This window comes from Anas platyrhynchos, chromosome 20 (assembly GCF_047663525.1).
Source record: "Anas platyrhynchos isolate ZD024472 breed Pekin duck chromosome 20, IASCAAS_PekinDuck_T2T, whole genome shotgun sequence".
NCBI classification, from domain to species: domain Eukaryota; kingdom Metazoa; phylum Chordata; class Aves; order Anseriformes; family Anatidae; genus Anas; species Anas platyrhynchos.
The window spans coordinates 8,346,878-8,366,664 of record NC_092606.1 but is presented as its reverse complement, the minus strand read 5'-3'; the positions used below and the strand labels follow the sequence as shown (position 1 = coordinate 8,366,664).

General features: G+C 46.4%; 2 protein-coding genes across 3 annotated transcripts in view; one reads left to right on the top strand and one right to left on the bottom strand.

The window, feature by feature from the left end:
• Window positions 1–3,291: 3,291 nt before the first annotated feature.
• Window positions 3,292–14,906, bottom strand: EIF4H (eukaryotic translation initiation factor 4H). 2 transcript variants are annotated; one of them, XM_027445960.2, is made up of 7 exons: window positions 14,748–14,906; window positions 9,275–9,456; window positions 8,244–8,308; window positions 8,035–8,134; window positions 7,323–7,388; window positions 5,304–5,462; window positions 3,292–5,182 (listed from the first exon to the last, which is right to left on the bottom strand). In XM_027445960.2, the coding sequence occupies exons 1-7, from the start codon at window positions 14,804–14,806 to the stop codon at window positions 5,046–5,048; spliced, it is 768 nt and encodes a 255-aa protein (XP_027301761.1). In that variant the 5' UTR covers window positions 14,807–14,906; the 3' UTR covers window positions 3,292–5,045. The 2 variants fall into 2 exon arrangements, with proteins under 2 accessions (XP_027301761.1, XP_027301762.1); XM_027445961.2 differs by lacking the exon at window positions 7,323–7,388.
• A 636-nt stretch (window positions 14,907–15,542) lies between these two features.
• The window catches only part of MYBBP1A (MYB binding protein 1a), a 59,642-nt gene continuing 55,397 nt past the window's right edge, over window positions 15,543–19,787 (top strand). The window contains exons 1-7 of the mRNA XM_027445957.3: window positions 15,543–15,902; window positions 16,012–16,107; window positions 16,768–16,851; window positions 17,186–17,260; window positions 17,668–17,775; window positions 18,507–18,697; window positions 18,960–19,127. Of these exons, the coding sequence (XP_027301758.3) occupies window positions 15,612–15,902; window positions 16,012–16,107; window positions 16,768–16,851; window positions 17,186–17,260; window positions 17,668–17,775; window positions 18,507–18,697; window positions 18,960–19,127 (1,013 nt within the window). The 5' untranslated portion in view covers window positions 15,543–15,611. The remainder of the gene's footprint in view (window positions 15,903–16,011; window positions 16,108–16,767; window positions 16,852–17,185; window positions 17,261–17,667; window positions 17,776–18,506; window positions 18,698–18,959; window positions 19,128–19,787) is intronic.

The following is a 19,787-nucleotide window of genomic DNA, read 5'->3' as shown; positions in this document are numbered from 1 at the left end:
GATTTAATAACCCGAGCAGCTACAGTAACGTGAGGAACGTGACCTCAGCCCTAGTAGCAGCACCGTACGCACAGCGTAACAGCTTGCTACCAGAACCCCACCTGCCAGCCCTCCTGTCCAGCTAAGCAGGGGAGGAACCAGCAAAGCTCCTGCACAGCCCCTAACGAGCAGAAAGGTGCACGCTGCACACACACAGCTTTCCGAGGACATTTCCCAGTTAGCTCAGGGCTTGCAATGCCATCAGGATAGTGCTGTTACTAACGTGCACCAGGCCTGGCAGTCGAGCGTCTGGCACCGAAGGATTAAATCAGTTCAGAAAGCGGAGTCCAAGAACATGATCACACGGTTTTAAATGCCCCTGATTGATTTAATACTGCCATACCGAGTGGTATCGCAAGTAACAGAATAAACTGCAGACTGTATAAATGTGCTATGTATGTACACGCTAAAAAACAGCCCTCTGCTGCTTCATATGTACTCGATTCCTTAAAAGCCTGTACTGGGATAAGTGACACAGAAGAGGAGGGATTCAGCTGCCAGACTAGAAATATTCCAGTCAGCTGGAAATCAGATTCCCCTCCAGCCACAGAAACTCCCCTTAATAAAACTTTACGACAAGCGTCACCTACAAAATGGAATCCCAAAAATCCAGTCCAGAAAAAATGCCCCCAAAGTAACTGATGCGGCGCTAGAATATGACAGGAGATGTACACTGACCACCTCATCCCTCCAGAGCTTCTGGGCTCCTCTGGTAGCGAAACCCAGAAACCCTCAGAATGCAGAACGTCAACTTCACATAGTTTCAAGGATGCCCGGAGTTCACAGCTCACTGATTGTGTTCTTGCTGAAAGCCAGCCTGAATAACCCTGAGACGTACTTCATGCACTGAGAAGGAACGAGGTCTGCTTAGGAAATCAGCCATCTACGCTCAGCTTTGTCCGAAGACACGCTCCAGGCAAACAGGGAGATTCTGGAAAAGCCACTCCGAGGAGCTTTGCTGAAAGCAGTCAGGGGCACAGGGGTGGCTGTGAAAGTTACTGTGCTGAACGCTCTGACAAAGGGTGCATTTCAAAGTTTACCAGCTTGATTATTAAATCTTTTCTACAAACAGGATACGCTGCAATAGGATTTGCTCTAAAATTCAAGATCTTGTTTTTTCTGAAGAGGAGCCAGCAGTCAGTGCTACAGGTAGCAAACGCTCCTAGTCTATGTGCTGAAGTCAGCATTGAAACTATGACAGAAATCATAAGACAAGTTGTAAAATACCAGCATTGCCCCAAACTGCCCTGGGACAGGGACTCTTGGCTGTGATCGCTCTGGCACACCCAACACGTGGTCAACAGCCAACACACAGGCAACACTGGAGGTTCTCCTGCTGTCCCAGTGCATCTCACCGCTGCTTCCCAGAGGCAAGGAAGCCACCCCCATGGGCACAACTCTAACTAGACCCAGGCACCAGCCCATCGCCCCTGCAGCAGAATGCTCCTCCACTTGTTTCTCCTGCCATCAAACAGCAGTCACAGCCACAGCACATGGGCTGCTCCCTGAGAGCTGCTCCTGGGTGTGGGAGCTGTGGTTTGTATTTTTGGGGTGCTGACAGCACAGCTTCACAGCACGTTAGGTGCACGCTGCTTACTCCTGGGCATTCACCCACAGTGCCCCCAGTCATCACACCAACCTTCCCAAGCTGCAATCCCCCTGCAGGAACACAAAGCTTGTTCCACAGCAGCAAAGCAGAGCTATGCCTTCATTTAATTTCAGTACCAAAACCTGTCTACTACACTCCTGCTGCAGTTTTGCTCATTTTTAAGTTCAAGCTTGAAGAAAACTCAGCACTGCTACTAGAAATAACGTAGTGAGAGTATGAATAGCCACAGAGGGAATTATCTGTTTGTTACTGCTGCTGCTGGTAACCTCCTTGGTCTAGGCTTTGCCATGCCAGGTTTAGCCTCAAGCTGCAGGTAACGTTAAGCATTACAGCTTAAACCTGAGCTGCCCTTTGCTGGTGGGAGGTGGGAAAAAGTCTTGCTTCCTCCTACAAAACTGAAATGACACAATCATACGAAAATTAAAAGTTTTGTCAGCTGTTGACACAAGCTGGTTTGATCTCTACAGGAAAATGTTAATTACATATTTGAAGGGGAAAAAGGAGTGGAAGAGTCTGACCCCAAGCCACATGGGAAGCATATTTCAGAGCCTTCCAAAAAAAAAACAAAAAAACAACCAAACAACCAGGCAACACAAAATGTACACATCTATTAAACTACTAAAAAAAGGTAAAATTATACTGGGATTTGGCTGCTTTCATCAGTGGGAGACCCTTGACTCGAAGGTTAGTAGGTACAGAAAAACACTATTTGAACAAGAGCTGTTTTTTGTCTCTCACACAGCAGTGGTACTTTTCACCACGCAGAGGGATAAAATTATTGCCTCCCTCATTAGGTTTGCAAGACCAGCTACGAGCAAGCCTTGTGGAAGCAGCTGAAGGCCACCATCTCCAGCCAGCCAGCCCTACTGCTACACCTCAGGAGATATTCAGGTGGGACAGGCTGGTGCTGCAGTCTGCCTCAATGAGTAACTGCAGAGGATTTGGATTCTCTGCTCAAGCTGCCCTAAGAGCACGTTTGAGGATAGCGAGCGGACCGAATCACTGGAAGACAGAACACTTCCCACCCTTTCATGCTATGGGAAGCAGTAAAACCAGCAGGAAGGTCAGGGCTCATTTCCTCAATAAAAAACATGGCTCTTGGCTTACCCTGCAGTATGCACATACTTTAAAGACACCGTTAACAGCTAGGTCTAGTAGGGAACAAGACAGCTAAAAAAGTTGGAAGAAACTGGGCAGAACACTAGCAAGCTGACCAGTTTCACCTCAAAGACACCGTATGGAACAGACCACCGCCCAGCCTGGAAGGACAGAGCTTGCCCTCAACCAGCAGGGCTCTGTGTTCAGAGTAGCAGAGCCCAGCTGCTGGGAAATGCCACCCAGAGCTCCCTCACTGCAGGCCACAGTACTTCCATGCTGCCGGGCAGCCCTTGCACTACAGCTGCTTGTACTGAAGCCACAGGACAAAACTTGGGCTTGCCTCCACTCCTACAGAATTTTTACTTCACTGTCTCCTACATGTTCCCAGCAGTTGCTTAGATCATATTTCTTCCCTTTTTCTTTTCCAATCCCCCCCACCTCATTTCTTTGCCTGTTAATTACAGATTAAAGCAATGTTGGAGAACTTTGGGAGGGGAGGAGGGGGACACAAGCTAGAGCAGACTCAAATAAAGACCAATGTTAAATATTACTTAATGTTTTCTTTTATTTAAAAGATCATTCACAAAATACCATATCCATAAATTTATTTTGTTATGAAGCAGAATGTGTTAAGTGTTTGGAATTTTTCCTTTTTTTTTTTCCTTTTCATTTTTACATTTAAAAGTCAACTGTCTTGACTAGAGGTGAGTTTTTATATGGGAATTTGTTCTTAAAATCTTTTCCACATTGAAGATGTAAATAGGTCAATTATTGGTTTGGAATACAACCACACAAATGCATGTCTGTCTTAAATTAATTATTAGTGTTAGACAAATGGTTCTTATCTCAAAAGCAGATTAAGTGACAGGCAGAAGGAAGGAAAGAGCAGTTCTGTAAATTGCTGGGACTCTGACATTACAAAACAAACTTCAGAGAAGGAATTCCCTACTAGCAGTGACGCTGGCAGTAAAGCAGCCATGCTTCCAGACTTCTTCTGGAAGTGCTCTGGTGTGCCGGCTGCTTTATCTGGGAGCTGTCAGCACTAGTGTTAGGGGCCCAAGTTTTTCCTTGCACACTGGACATGTCTGCACTTCAGTGTTAGAGATCCAGGCTGTTTTTAAACATGAATGCTCTCCCCCTTAGCTCCAGCCTCTCCACCTCCCCTCCCTCCTCCCACACAGAACACTCCCAATGCTGGTGAGAAACACTTCAAGTTCAGAGATGCAGCGGTTAGAGATGCTTTTCACCCAAACTTCTACAGGAAGAGAATCTATTTCATGACAGCTTCTAATCTGCCCATTTTCATGGTATTCTCAAAGCAGAGGTCTTAAAACTGTACACCACTGGGCAAAGAAAAACAGGGGGTAATGACAATTACATACTGCATGGCAAAGTATATACTCCTTAAAGAAAAATAAAAAAGTCAATTTTATTTGTAGAAACTTCATTTAAAAATTTACCAAACATGTAAAACCCAAAGAAATGTAAGCAGAAAAAGCCAGTGAGCAGCTGTGCTCGGGCACATTTTTGCAGCACTAACCTTGAGCTCCGAGGTGTAGTATCATACCATTTTGAATTCTATCAGTCAGCAGCAACAGGCTGCTGGGAGATGCTTTATCCGTACTGCTTCCACCTATCCACCAGGCTTGCCAGCCAACTTGACTTGTATCTATTCAATTGATACTTCCTGGTTACCTGTGTGAAAGGGCAGTTCCCCCCTTAGCTCTCTAAGGGGCCCTGCTGGATACAGTAAGTCATTAATTGTCCTAAATGGTATTTCACTACATGGTTAGAACTGAAAGTTACTCCGCTCAACTCATCTGGACTCTCCAGTTTTCCTCTTCAGAGCCACAGCAATACAGAACGAGACATGCAGGTCAGAAGAGGAGCACTGAGGAAGTAAAAGGAAACAATACAGGGTAATAACTAAGTCTAACCTGTGCTTCTAAAGTAAAACAAACCCAGAAAGGAGGAAGTGAAGCAGCACCTTTGTCCAGAGACCTCCACACCTGTGGAAGCAGCTACACTGCCTTATCTACTGGCAACTGTGCTGCTTGGAAGGAAACAGAAGAGGAAACTCAGCACAAAGCAGGCACTAGATACAGCAAAGCCAAGAACGTACTAAAAACCACTTGTTAACAGCTGACATGCATTCACAAGCTCTGTGTTTTCAGTTTCAAAGAGGACAAATGCCAGATGGCAGGAATGGTAAACTGCAGGGTTGACATTCCAGCAGAGCTAGTCACTCTGTACTGTCTTGCTTTTTCTCCCGCCTCCCCATTCCCTCTCAACCCCAAGCTCAGTCGTGCTCTTTTACTACTTCCTCTCGGGGCTTGGCTCCACCAAAGATAGCAGAATTTGGGTTGGCTACTTGATTGAGGGGAGTAGCAACTGTTCGAGGTTTGAGCTGAAGCCGGGGTCGCTGTGCTCTTTCCTCTGCAAGACAAAACAGTGAGGTTTTCAGACTACTCTGCAAAGGGCAAGCAGCTTTAGCCTGATGAAGAAAAAACACGTGTCATTCATGAAGACTGAATTACAGAAGAGAAAAGGAGTTTACCTTCTGTTGGCTCTCTGAAGTCCATGGAAGATCCACGAAGGGGAGGCCCATCTCGGAAACGACCAGTGCCACCACTTCCCATTGAGGCACCTGGTGGTCGTCGGTCTCCAGGGCGAGTGCCTCGACCCCGGCCTCCCAAGAAGTCATCATCTTTGAATCCTGAAGAAGGAAGATGGTGAATGTAAGGAGCACATTTCACAATGCTTTTATCTAGATTTATCTGGATGACTGGAAAACCTCGCAAGGCACAGCTGTCAGTCCAAGATGATGCACTGAGAGCCTTTGTCTGTAGACAAATTGCTTCACAGATCTAACGCATTCTGGAAGAGTCATACAGATTGCATTTGAAATCCAGTGCGCTATGCCAAGTTCAGAACTTGCTTTATCCACCTAGAGGCTTGTTTCATACTCAGTCTTTGAAACCAGGTTACCAAGCACCATTAAAGTATGAACCTCAGCTGCAACTTCAGATTGTTAACACCAGAAGCTGAATGACAAGGTAACATTACAAGTACCCTGGGTTCTGCTGTGGACAGATCGCACTGGCCGCAGCCTTAGCATGAAACCTGCAGGAGCAGAGCAAATGGGAAAAGAGCCAGGGAGTAATGAAACGATCCTTAAGAAGGCCTTTGAAAGATGGAGCAAAACCAAGGCTTTTCAACTATACTATAAAATGCCCAGGGATCTACTTGACTAATGAAAGAGCTAAGGAAAAAAAAAAAGCAGACTTTAAATGTGAAGCTGACTACATTTCTTCAGTTTGTGTACCAAAAGCGACCAAGTGACTACCTGTCACTGACCAACTTCCATTCTGCACCAGTGACCATCCTGGAATATCCCCCGATAGCTCTCAATGGTAGGAAGATATTTCAGGCTAGCAGCATACCTAAGTAGAACCTAGTTTTTTTAGAAGCTGCTTGGAAGGGAAATATGTTTTATTCCCATCTGAGATTCTCCTTTCCAATTTAGCATTTGGCAGAGTCGCAGAACTGTCCTTTACTTCAGTGCCAAACAGCAATCTTTAAGATTTGATCCAGAGCAAGTCAACCTGAGAAGAAAAGCTTCTGTACCAAGTAAGACTTCAACGCTAAACTTCAGCACACAAATCACTCACCCAGCACCTAGCCAGCTGAAATGTGCATCTGAAGAAGCTGCCAGTAAAGGTATAAGGCTGCGACACCAGAATGCTTAGCTACGAAGGCAGGTTAAGCACAGCGTTGTAGCAAGCTTCCTCTCTCCAGCACCATGCTGAGTTCCATGCCAGCAGCTCATGGTTACCTCTCCTACTTTGTCCATTCCACTCATGCAGAGACCAGACACTGCACAGTTGCACTTGCCGACATCTCCCCATCAGAAAATGGACCAAACCCACAAGTTCAGAGGACAAAAGCACTTGAGTTAATATCACCCTGGACACTAATAACTGGAAACTAACTGGAAGTCAAAAATAAACAATAGCTCCATGAGTACCTTTCACTCAGCAAGTTCAGTCATTCGCTGCAACTTGCATTACCAGAACAGACCTGACTTTGAGGAATGTTTTGTATTTAAAAGTGCTTTGGAACTAACACAACTTTGGAGATATCATTTGCTCCAGGAGTACGCATTTCACATGGCATTACATTATCAACCTCTTGAGAGGTGAAAGCCTCTACTTTGAGAGAATGCAGCACCAATATCTGTTTTTCCACATGGCCTGTCTGTTTCTGCTACTACTGAAACACGTACTTGGGCTCATGTGTGAGAAATGCTGTGCTTGAAACCTAGACATCCCAGACTACATTCAATCTAGTATTCTGATATTAAAGATCACTTCATAAAGCTTAAAATGAGGACCATTTCCCCTGTTATAAAGCAATTGAAGTTTCCCCTGAAGAATCCCACTGCAGCCACAGGATGTCCAAAGTTGGCATACAGTAGACTGAGTCAAAACAGAAATGGGGACAAACGTAGCTGACATGAAAATGAGAACATTTGTGCCTTTTAGGCCGCCTATCTTATAAGTGTTAATACTGATACCAGAACCGAAGTCATCTCTGGAATCCCATCCACCTCCTCTGGATTCTCGGGAACCTCCTCCCATTCCTAGGAAAAAAGCCACAATTGTGTTCAGGTCTAAAGCTGTGGGAAAGACTGATAAGGGGACACCAAAGTCCAGTCCTTCCATATCCAAAGTCATGCTGCTGGAAAATCCCTTCATCTCAGTACCACCAAGTTCCATTGGATAGGAACAAAAGATCAGCTTTGTTAACCAAGAACGAATGGTCAGAAAAGCTCCTCTAAACCAGACTGATGAAAAGCTCCAGTCAATGTAGTTCAATTAAGTTCTGCAGCTACAGAAAAGCCTGTTCTTACACTGGAACATCAGACAACATATACAAAATACATATTCATACACTTGTGATTACTTTGATTACTCATTTTTACACACTAATAAAATAGTAGCAGATCAGACCATTGGGCTTATTATTGTCCTCTGCAAGAGACTGCACAGTGCTAGGGGGATTGGTCTCACTTCCAAGGTTAGCAGTGACACACACGCAGCTTTGGGACACGAAGCACATCTATTCCAGCAATTTCAGGAGCGGCAGCAACTACACTAGGTACATACAAGTTTTCTTTCCACTACTGTCTTTGTGTTTTCTTGCGTGCCTTGCATGCATTAGTTAGCACCAGAAGTCATAACTCCAGCTGCTGTATTTAAGAATCTATTTACGAAAATGAAAATCACCTCTGTCATCAGGCCCGCCACCTTTTCTGAAGCCAAAGCCACCTTTATCCTGTTTTCTGCCTTCTGCTATGTCCACTCGGAGTGATCGGTCACCCAAAAGCTGTTAAATAAAGAGGAGAATCTCTTCAGAAATTGCCAGATGGGCTGCCAAGAAGCTTGAGACTTGTGCTTATTTTTCTCTTTCACAAATTAATTGGAAATGTACTTACTGCACCATCATATGTAAGAGCTTCCTTGAGTGACTCCACCTCATCAAACTCTACGTAACAAAATCCTGTAAGAAGAAACCCAGAAATTAATACCAGCACTTTAGAAAGCAACTGTAAAAAGCTTCTCTTCCTGTATATCTAAGTCTTCTCTTTCAACCACGAACTACAAATAAGTACAAGATGTACACTGCTCACAAACCAAACATCATTAAAGATGAATGCATTTACCTATGCTTATTAACAGTTGGGACAGAGCCTGCAATAGAGTCTACATGGACAGAACACAAACGCTAAAAGGCTGATTAATTTCCTTTACAGTATGTTCCCACTGCAGATAAATTTGATCTACACCTTTAGACAGTTATTCAGATGAATATTGACATTTGTTACTTGCATCTTTAAATAAGAAGATGAGGTACCTGCTTGGCCAATGGTCTGATTTTCTGTCACTGCACCATTTAGCAAATTTGCTATTCCTTTGCTGAAAAATTCCTCAAACCGTATTCCCCCCAAAAAGTAACTTAAAAAGTAACTTAGGAAGTACTCCATTTCCCCTCAGTCATTTCCAATGGAAATATGATTTACATGCTCTAAAGCAATTGTGTGAATGGCTCTTAGGTAGGAAGGAAACTGCTTTTCCTTCCTACCTAACCTACTAAAGGAAAAGGCAAAGCAATGGGAGTCTGCTGAGCTACAGAAAGATTGCCTAAGTACTCAGAGCCAAAGGCCACTGATCTTGAGTGGTTCAGACACTTCAGCTTTGTTAAAATTCATAAAGACAAACAAGGTTTGAGAGCCTCTTACAGCAGGGCAAATATTGACTTGATCAGACTGCATCTTGTGATGGAAGTAAAAGTGAATCTCATTCAAATGAGATGTTTGTTGGTGAAAGACAACTTTGCATAAATCAACACTGAAGAACAAACAAACTGCACTTCAGAGCAGAGCATATTTCCCATTAAAAAATTTTAGAAGTCAATGATTCTCTTACCAGTTAGCAGCCTACAACTGAACCAACTCTGAACACTCACCTTTAAATTTGTCTGTTTCCTTGTCTCTGACTAGTCGTACACTCCTTACACTGAGATCCTTGAAGATGGCATCTATGTCTCCTTGAACAGTGTTGAAGGGTAGGTTTCCCACATACGCTGTGAAAGGGGGTTCTGTTGGCAGCTCTTTCTGTTTGCGGGAACCAAGGCCACCACCACGAGACCTGTTGGAAAAGCAGTCCATTTCTGGAACCTGACTTCCTGTAATACAGTACACAGCACTGCCCAGGTGCTAGTGGATTTATCAGAAGTGGATCTCTTCCCCCTGCTTCAGTCAGCTTCCACAACTCCTGGTAGCATCCCTTTACCTGCATCTGCCACCTCCACAAAAGGCCAATTCCTTTTTAGCATGACCTGATCAGTACTTCAGTAGGAGAACAAATGAACAATATCCTTAACTATCTTACAGATTAAGTCAGTAATGAACTGATAAATGAACTTCTTCCTTGTTTCAGAAGACATTAAGGAAATCTCAAACTAAGGTCATCTACACTGTTCCCTACTACTGTTCCCTACTCAACACAACGCATCCCAGAATAGATTTCAAGAATTTATTGCAGTAAGGAAATGCCCGCATGACACAGGCATATCCCAAAGTTTATGTGGAATTAATGCTTTTAGCTAAATAGTATAACATCAACTCCACAATCATCTTAATTTGCTGAAGAGACATCCTCCATCTCTGAAAAGTTACTGCTGTAACCAGCTGTCAGATATCTGAAGGGCACCTGGACTGTAATACTTTGAACACAGGCTAACCAGCTTAGTTGAACATGACATTCTAAAGGCAGAAAAGCAATTTAAAATGATATTTGGGTACTTCTTCCTTTTGGGCTCATCAGAAGAAAACTAGGCTGCTTTTTCCTATTCTTCCTCTCAGTTAAGGCTATCAGCACTGGTTGCTGAGGAACTAGAAAATTACCAGCTCCGTTCTTCACTGTATTAAGACAACACATCTGCATGTTGATTTCCCATGGAGCCTACGCTTCTCAAGCTAACCTTGATCTCCGTTACAGAGAGCAGTCACTGTGGACACAAGGCCCTTAACTTAGAGCTCCTGGACTTGCTGGCTACAGGATGCCCCCATCACCAGGTTCAATGCCCCTTGCTCTGCCTAGGCAACTTTTGCTGCATCTGAGAAGCCTACCTACAGCTCTGCCATGTTCTCTTCCTCAGTGCCTTCTTTTACTGGATTTTGTTCATGTCTGCTCCCTTTCCAAGAGGTTCCCTGAACATTTGAAATCGCAAAGGAACTCTGAGTGTGCCATCCAGGGTTTGCCTGGTGACAAGAACTAACTGGATTTCTGCAGAGGTTCAAATACCTTCATTATCTTGTATTATTCTGGCTAGTTGCATGCAGCAAGAAGGTCCACAGTACTTGTCCACCTTTTTCCCCCCCCTCTTCATTCCAGAATAAATATTTTATTGCGAATGGATGACATAATGCAGAAATCTTGGATAAGACTCCTTAACTCTTTCTAGGTAAGCCTGCCACTTGTGCCTATTCATGGTACCAGTGCAGGAGTTTCACCAACAGTATCAACATGCTGCTGCACAAACCCAAGTAACTACCTCAGTACATTTAATTAGTGCCCAGACAGGTTCATATTTTAGCATTTCTGACAATATTCCATGTCTGCCTTTGTCTCAATAAAGAATCAGAGTCAAAACAGGCCCAAGACCAGAAGCTGCTGTAGCTGGGTGCTCTGTATGAAGGGCAGAACTCTGTAACATGTCAAATCAGTTCCATGCCTTCATTCTCACTGGGGGTTTTACAGAAACCCTTAAAATACCACACTTAATTTGCAGCCCCAAACCTTCATTTTTATGTCCAATAGTAGTATCAAAATGGCTTAGGATGAGTTTAAAAGAGCATTCCCTCCTTTTGTGCACTCTCACCATGTTTCCTGGGCTGCCAATCGTCCGGCTCTGTGCACTAATTCATCTGAGCACTCCCCTTACAGATGAATTCACCGTATCAACAAGGTGATCAGCTGCAAAAGGCACTTGTGCCAGCACAGGAAGGAGAACACAAGCCAGGGCTCCAACTGCAGCTTTCAACAGCAGCCTCCACTTAGATGAATCGAGCTGCCTCTGAAACCACACCCTCAAGTTCACAATCCCCCAAAGAAACTCAGTGCTGCAAACAAGCCATGTTTCTACCATAACACGCCAGGATTTGGGGGGAGGGAAGTTGTGTGTAAATCCATGTCCTGTTATGCAATTCCTATGGATATTTTTCTGAAGTGACATTCTTTTTGAAGATCTTCCACTAAAGCCTCAGTTATCAAATAGCTATGGACTTGGTCTTTCAGTCTTCACCTGAAGAACAGGAAGGGTCACAAACCAGGTTCCAAACTAAGCTTCCTGCAGGCTTCTAGTACAGCAGGACAAGGAGTTTTGCAACACCGAAAGACACTGTTCCTACACCTTGCTACATTTTTTTCAACATCGAAATGGTGAAATAAAAAGTAAGGCTGACTTCAGTATCCAAGATTCAAACAAGATGCATAATTCATAATAAAATAGGACAGGCATCAATATAATTAAGAACAGCCCTGAACTAAGTGACCCGGATCACACCAAAGCATTAGATGTGTATCTGCATTTCCCACCCAGTGCAACTTTCACTGAGACACACCTAGGTAATAATTATGTCATCTTAGCAGGGGAATCAAACACCATTTGTTTTTTCCTCCATGAAATTAAAGCAGAAAGTTGAAGAAAGCTTGCTTCTAGCAGAGGCCAGAGGCAGCATCCCTATAATTAAGTTTACTTTTTGGTGGACTGAGTTGGGTGACATCATAAGGCCACGCTGGGGTGAAAGAGCACCCAAACTATTATTTTGAAGCTACTTTTAGGAAGTTTAGCTGTTCAGAACACAGTCTGTCAAATATTCTGAGTCAGGAATATTTTGGAAAGCTGTCATTTGAGTTTAATAGCCTTTCACAAAGGATCAAAACAATAGTTCTGGATTTATCTTTTTGCCTAGCAAACAGACAACAGCGTAATCGGATTGCAGCTTCAGTATTTCACCAGAGACACCGTAAGACTCAGCAAGACAAGATTCATCAGGAGTGTCCAGACCACAACGCTAAGCACACACTGAATTTATTCGGACAACCCAGTACATCCCTACAGTAAGTGCTACGTGTCTTCAGCAAGAAGCTTACTTGAGCCTAAGAATTAAGAGGTATTTATTAGTAGTAAATGGGTAGGAAACAGGATCCAAAAGCATAAATACTTGCTCTCTATTTCCACTTACTGTATCATGATTCATGGGACGAATCTTAACCTTTGATTAAGGTGTCCCGCACAGGTAACCTGGTACAAAGACCACACCTAACCAAACAGCCTACCAGCAGGCCAGGAGTGATAAACGCAGTCTCCTTCAACCCTGAGAGGCTCTACAGATGCTCAGTGTTCCAGCTAGGCCCCAGCATGACCAAGAATGGATTTTGGTGTCAAATTCTGGGCTGCAACACACCAACCAGAAAGCTTTTACAGTATGCTTTTGTTATTAATGTCAACAGCATGTTTTCCCTCTGGAATAAGTTGACTCGCACATCAGTGTCATGCTTCAACTTGTAATCAGTTCACTGCCAGACATCTCAAGTACAGCAAAATCCCATCTCAAACCAGTCATCCTCTGTTGCCCTCCTGTGTCATTTTGAGAGGAGAACAAGGCAGTTGTCTTAGCTATGTTAGAGCTCATTAGGAGCCACTGTTTCCTATCTGCCTCACTGCAATCTCATGATAATGCTCCACAGAGGGCAGCTCTGACAAACTACATCTCTACTGAGTTTACACTACTCCTGCAGTCCTAGAGCACCTAAAAATGAGCAAGAGTCTCCCTAAGATAACAAAAGATTTTTTAATCAGAACCTTCAAGAAGGGTCACGTTTTTGCTACATGCAAGACTGCACAAAGCTCAGGACCCATAGCACCCAAACTACTGAGTTCCCTCCTCATTACTTACCAGAAACATCTGCAGAAGCATCTACTAAGCAGTTCACCTTTAGTTCACCAAAGCAAGTATCTAAGCCTTGCCTGAGAGCAAGTTTAAGTACTCTATTAAAGAAATCTGAATACGAAAGTAACACTTCAACTTATTTTGCTACTTTACAGTAACATCTGAATTATGAGTGTCAAGTGCCACCTCAGGCAGTTGTCAATGTATCTATTAAGAATTTAAGAAGTGGCAAAACTAGGAATGGCCATCCCCTCTGTTTGCTCTGGGACATCTCTTTAGACAAAGGACATTTATGCACAAAAACTAGTTTACAGAGCCTAAGTGCCAGAGATTTGCTGAATGCAAGGCAACTCACTCCTGCTAGAGCCTCAGCAGCACCGCATCCCTGCTACCTGGGCAGCCTGGAAATGAAACCTGTTTACTCCTTTAAACACAGCAGAGGAGAACTGTTGATTAGGAAACATCTTGGAAGACTAAGTGACAAAAACAGCATACTCGTTAACATTTGCTTGCAAATAGTTTATTTGGTAGTTTTATACCTGGTGCTTTAATTTAGAGCAAACTTATACAGCACCAGCCTTCGAAAAGTTAACTACATGTGTCTTCCTAATGCAGTTTAAGGCAAACTCTGTAGTTGCTGGTCACTGCTTTCGCAGCCCACTCCCCCCAAACACGTGCGGTCTCCAGAGCCGAGCCAAGCCCCACGGATCCGAGGGCTGGAGCCAGCACCGGGAGCCAGGATAAGGCAAGAGAGGCCGGCAGCTCCCGGCTCTCCCCGAGCGGAGGCACCGCAGAGCCCTCCCATTTCCTCCCCGCCGCAGGCACCACAACGCCGCCTGCTCTCGGGGCCGCCGCCGCGGCTCCCTCCCCCCTCCGCCGTGCCGAGCTCGTCCCGCCCGCACCGGGGCTTCGAGCCCTCCACGGGCAGCTCCCTCCTCCCGCCGTGTCCCTGCTGCAGCTCCTCACGGCCTTACCTTGGCTCCGGCCCAGCACCTCCCTAAATCCCCCCCCCCGCTCCCTCCCCTCGCCTCCGGGCCGGCGGGAGCACAGCGACACCCTCCGCCTCCCGCCCCTTCCCGGCTCTCCCCAGCCACCAAGCCCCAGATCTGCTGCGGAGCGAAGGAAGAAGGGGGGGGAGGGGGCGAGCTGCCCTTACCCCCTCCCAGACCACCGCAGCCGCCTCCCCGCACCTCCACAAAGCCGAGAGGCGGGAGGCGAGGGGCCAGCAGGCTGCCGGAGGCGGCGCCCCCCGCCTATCCCTCCCCCCCCCTCCTTTTATCCTTTTACTCCCCCCATCCCATCCCCACAGGGCCGAGGCCCGGCCGCGCCCCCTCCTCGCCAGGCCCAGCGGGGGGGGGGGGGCAGGCCCGGAGCGTGCATGTGGGGGGGGGGGGGGGAGGGCCGCCCCTCCCTACCTCCCTATCTCCCTCCCCGCTCCCTCCGGGAGGATCCCCGGTCGTTCCCCAGCCTCCCCGCGCTCACCCCCGGCCGCCGCCGAAGCTGCTGTAGGCCCGATCGTCGTAAGGATCGAAATCCGCCATCGCCACCTCAGCCTCCTCCCCGGGCGAGCGTGACAGGACCGCGCCCGCAGGACCCCGCGCCGCTTATATACGGCGGGGCCCCGGCCGGGGCTGCCCGTCGCGGTGCCTGTCTCCAGCTCCCCCCCCTCCCTCCTCTCCTCGCACCTCCAGCGGGGCTGCCCGCGCCGCTGCCTGTCGGGAAGTCGCCGTCACAGGCGGGCGCGGAGCGCGGGCCCCGCCGCCTTTGTGCCGTGAGGGGCGGCCCCGGGGACGGGGCGGGACGGGACGGGGGGCCCGGAGCGTGGGGCAGGAGCCCCGCCGAGCCGGGAGGGAAGGAGGGAGCTGCGTGAGGGGAGAACCAGCAGGGAGCCCCTGCGATTTGGGGGCTCAGAGCGGCGGCTGCTGTCTCAGTGCTCGTCAAAAATGAGTAAAAATAAAAATGATAGTTAAATAAAAATAAAAAATATCATTAAAATAAAGGAGTTCGTGGTGAGTTCTCGTTTGCACGTGTCTAGAAGCATTCACCAGCTTTCCCCCACCCCGTTCCCTCGACCTCCGCCGCTTCCCAAGCGCCCGCACCGCCCTCGGAGCAACCCCGCGGCTCGCTGAGGGGCTGCGGGGGAGAAGCGGGGCCGGCCGCGGGGGTTTAACCGCGGCTGTGTCCCCTCACGGAGCCCCGATCCCCCCCCGGGGGCTCGGGAGGGACGGGCGGGGACGGGAAGATGGCGCTGAGGGGGGCTCGGGGCTGAGGGGGGGGGGGCGGTGGCGGCCGGGTGCGGGGACAGCCCCGGTGCGGGGACAGACCCCGCGTGGGGACAGACCCCGCATGGGGACACCCCCGGTGCGGGGCCAGGCTCGGTGCGGAGCCAGCTCCGTCCCCGCTGCCCCGGAAGAGGAGGAGCGGGCAGGGAGCGGCGGTGGTGGCGGCCCCACGTGTGGTAGCGGCATGGCGGAGCGGGCGGCGGGTGGCGGCGGGGGGGGTGTCGCGGACCCCCGCGGGGTGCTGAGGCAGGGCCGAGCCTTCCTCGATCTCTTCTGGGACATCGCCAAACCCGAGCAGGAGGTGCGGCTGGCGGCCACCGAGAACCTCCTGCGGCACCTGAGGGATGGCGGAAAGGTGAGGGGGGGACCGGGAGGGATGGAGGGATGGATGGAGGGGGGCAGGCACGGCCGGGTCCCGCGGGGTGCTCGGCGCCTCCCCAAAAATGCCTGGTTTTGTGTTTCAGGACGAAGAGATGCAGTACGCCCTCAAACGCCTGGTGGAAGGGCTGGGAGCCACCCGCGAGGCCGCCCGGCCGGGCTTCAGCTTGGCCCTGGCGCAGGTCAGTGCTGGGGCCGCTGCTCCCCCCCTGAGGGGGCCGTGAGGGGTTCGGTCGTGCCTCAGGAGCAGCCTTCAGTGGCGAAATACGGCCAAGTTTTTACACGTGCTGCGTTTAGAACTGTCTGGGCTTCTTAAAAATAACTTCTTTCTGATATTGGGTGCTTTTTGTGGGAGATCTGAAAAGGCAATCCTATAATACCCACTTCAGGATACTTTCTTGATGCTGTTTGAGTCTCTAACATAACATGTAGTTGCAGACATTAAGTCTATACACATAACTTTATGTGTCATTGCCATGGATGTGACCCCATCTCGCCTAACAAACTGATAATACACAGGAGCCTGTGCTCTTCCCGCTTGGATCAGGGCCTTGCCCATGCTGAAAAGTCTCATTGCTTTTCTACAGGGTCACATAGTTGCAGCAGGATGCTCTCATTATTAATCCTGCTATGCCACGTAAAGAAAAAAAAAAAAAAGGAATACCAGCAGATATATTTATGTCTGCACTAGTTGTAATTCTGACACATATTTTACTGATCTAATTGTGCTCCATTATTGCCCGCAGCAGCACATCTAGTGTTCAGGTCTGTTTTGGCTGAACTTGTTAATACTTCATAGAATGAACAAACTGCAAACTAAGCTGTCTCATCCATCTCCTCAGGTGTTGCAGGCTTTTGAGGAAATTCCAGTATTTAGTGTCCTGGAACAGATAAAAGAAAAACACAATCTTGAAAAAGTGAAGAAGGTGAGTCAGCTCATAGCATCATTGAACAGCAAGTTTAACTTTCTCTGTTCTTTGACAGTTTGGAGCCTGGATACTGTAACTTTGGGGTTCTTACTGAGAGAAACGAGTACAATGAAATAACTGAAATATTTCTGAAAACTGGAAGTTGATGATACTCTTGTCTGTCCATGTTTTATCTGAGATTTGTTTGTGTGTTGGAGAGAAAATCTAGGACAGTAGCTCTTAAACATAGTATGGGGGGTTGTTTTTCAACTCTCTGTCAGAGTTGTAGTTGAATGTGAGATCTGACCTCTCAGTGGGATGGATTTTTACTCCAATATTTTTTCTTTTTCAGAAACTTGTGAGAAATGCAGCTTTTGGAAACTTTTTTGGAGTTATAGCTCTATTTCAATCTGGCCGGCTTGTTAAGGTAACACTGCTGTTACGTTGCTTGTCAGTAGGGGTTCTCAGGCTGGCTGAAGTAGGGAGAGGATGTGGAGAGAAAGACTAGGCCAGTGGATGAGATGGGACTTGGAGCATCAAGTCCAATTCATTTCTTTTGCATTATCCATAGAGTTTTTGTACCTTCTAATTGTCTATTCCTGACTAGAAAGTAGAAACTGTGTCAGATGGTACCAAAAGTCTCACTACGTCTTATGGAAGGAAGGCGTGTATAGTCACATGCAGCCAGAAAATACTGTTGGGAAAAGTTGCACATCAGGAAGCAATTGTTTTCTTATTTGAAGTAGACACAAGGGTCTCAGTAGTGGATTATTTAAGCCTTCTGTTTAACCTCTAATGTATGTCTTCTATTTTTGACGTACTTTTCCTTTCTAGGACCAGAAAGCTCTGCTGGAGAGTATCCAGCTTCTCCAGCAGTTGGCACAATACCAAGCACACCTCAAAGATCTCCCTAGCAAAACTATTGTGGACATCCTGTCGGAGGTATAGCCACAGCATGTGGTGGGTAGGAGGGAGGACTTCGCTTTGGGGACTGCTTTTCCATTAGTTTGTTCATAGTTAAAAGTCAGAGGGGAGTTATGGAAGAGTAAGTTTAAACTGCAGGACCTATTTTCTAAGTTGTCTGTGGGCAGATGCTTTTTTTCTGAGAAGGATGCTCTGGTTTACCGTAGTCTGTCTACTCCTGATGTTAGGTTTAAATGTATTTTGAATCTAATCTTTCAGAAAATCCAAATGTAAGCCGTTTTGACTCTTTGAATATTTTATTGATGAAAACATTGAATCTGGTGTCCTCTAAAACCATTCAACACAGTTGTTTACCAACAAATCCTACTGAAATGAGTAACTTTTGATGGAAATATAATTAAAAGCTAATCCAAGAGTGTTTACTCCGCTCTGAGCTGCACAGCAGTACAGACAAGAACAGGCAGATGACAAGAGAACAATTTCAGCTGGAGTTGACCAGAACTGCTGTTTGATGACAACATATTGTCCTGCTCCCTGTGGTTAAGCACCTGGGGACTCGATAGTAATACTGGATAAAAATTTGTTCATGATTTTTGGTTGCACTATAAAAGCTGTTTCTAAAGTTTCTGGAACACTCAGGCTTTTAGTAAGATGCTCTACAATACAGATATTTTCATATACTACACAACAGGTTGGTAAAATGCCCTCAGATGTTTCTCACATGCTCTCTTACCTTCATTCTGACCTAGGTTCCTGAAACCATATTTGAGGAGGTCCTGTTTGGTATCCTGCAAGCTGACTTCACTTCAGCTTTCAAGTCTCCAGAGAACCTGCACCTTTTACTTGTGGGCATACAGAAATTCCCTGGTGTTCTGAAACCTAAAAAGCTGAAGAAGCTGTTTGGATCACCTACTATTGTAAATGAAGAAAATATTCCCAAGTAAGTTGTTAAAATTAAGACTATCAAATACAATATTATTGGTCTCTTGGATAGCAGTGAGAAAAGTAACGCTTTCCTTCTGTCTGCATTTGCTACTGCAGGTGTTATTAAGAGGTAGGCACTAACTGCTCTGCCGTTTACTAAATTATAGCTCTGCCTGCAGTGCTCTGTAAATGTCCTGCATTCTTCAGTGGGATGAATTTGGCCTTCAGCAATCCCCTTCCAGGCCCATTCTCTCACATCGTATGCTTTCTTCTTCTAGACTTGTAGAGCTTCTGCAAAGTGCTGCCAAGTCAGAGAAGAAGGACAAGAAGTTGCCCAGTGTAGGGCTTGCTTTGCTCGAAGTTTCATTAAAGGAAGGTGCCTTTGAACTGTTCTGGAAAGAAGCTGTGGAGAACGGGCTATTCAAGGAGAAATCAGGACCTGTGAGGTTTGTTTTAACATACACTTTGTTTTTTACCCTATTGTTCTTCTGTTTCTTGCTTCTGTTTCTTGTATCTTTCTGGTCTTGTGGTAGGATGGAACTTACTGTTTCTTATAAACAACATGAGAACATTTGATTATTTAGGTGTTCATGAGAAACTTTATAGGAAGCCTAAATCCACAAGTTACCAGTAAGTTTTCTGTTGGAATTATGATGTGTAACAAATTTGGGCTTAAATTTACCAAGGACAGCACATGACAGTGATACCGCTGTCAGGCATAAAGTTGTCTTCAATCAGTAGTGTGCTCCTACAAGACTTGTCAGAGGAACTGTACCATTTCGTTCTGTAAGTGTCTGAGAGAGTGGCTGTTTTGTTGTCATGGCTTAAGGACAACTTCTGTGTAGATAAACCAAGGTTGTGAAATTTGTATCTAATACTGCTAGATTTGTGCTTTGTAGGATGGGCTCCATTAAAACACCTAGATATTATTGGGCTCCTTTGGTTTGGGTGCTGACATGGTCTGTGTTTTAGAAGGGTATGGCTGGGGCTGAAATCATAACAGTGTCTATTTCAGCTCCTTTTCCAAGTCTAACACTAGATCTTTGTAGGATTATTTAAACTGTCTGTGGAGACTCATGCTGTACAAACAATCTGCAAAATCCTGA

Excerpts from the sequence above, each read along its gene's own strand:
- EIF4H (XM_027445960.2), bottom strand. The coding sequence starts at position 14,806 with ATGGCGGATTTCGATCCTTACGACGATCGGGCCTACAGCAGCTTCGGC. Across the intron at positions 8,135-8,243 it reads CTCTTACATATGATGGTGCA|CTTTTGGGTGACCGATCACT; the intron begins GTAAGTACATTT and ends TTTATTTAACAG. Across the intron at positions 5,463-7,322 it reads CAGAGATGACTTCGGTTCTG|GATTCAAAGATGATGACTTC; the intron begins GTATCAGTATTA and ends TTCCTTCTTCAG.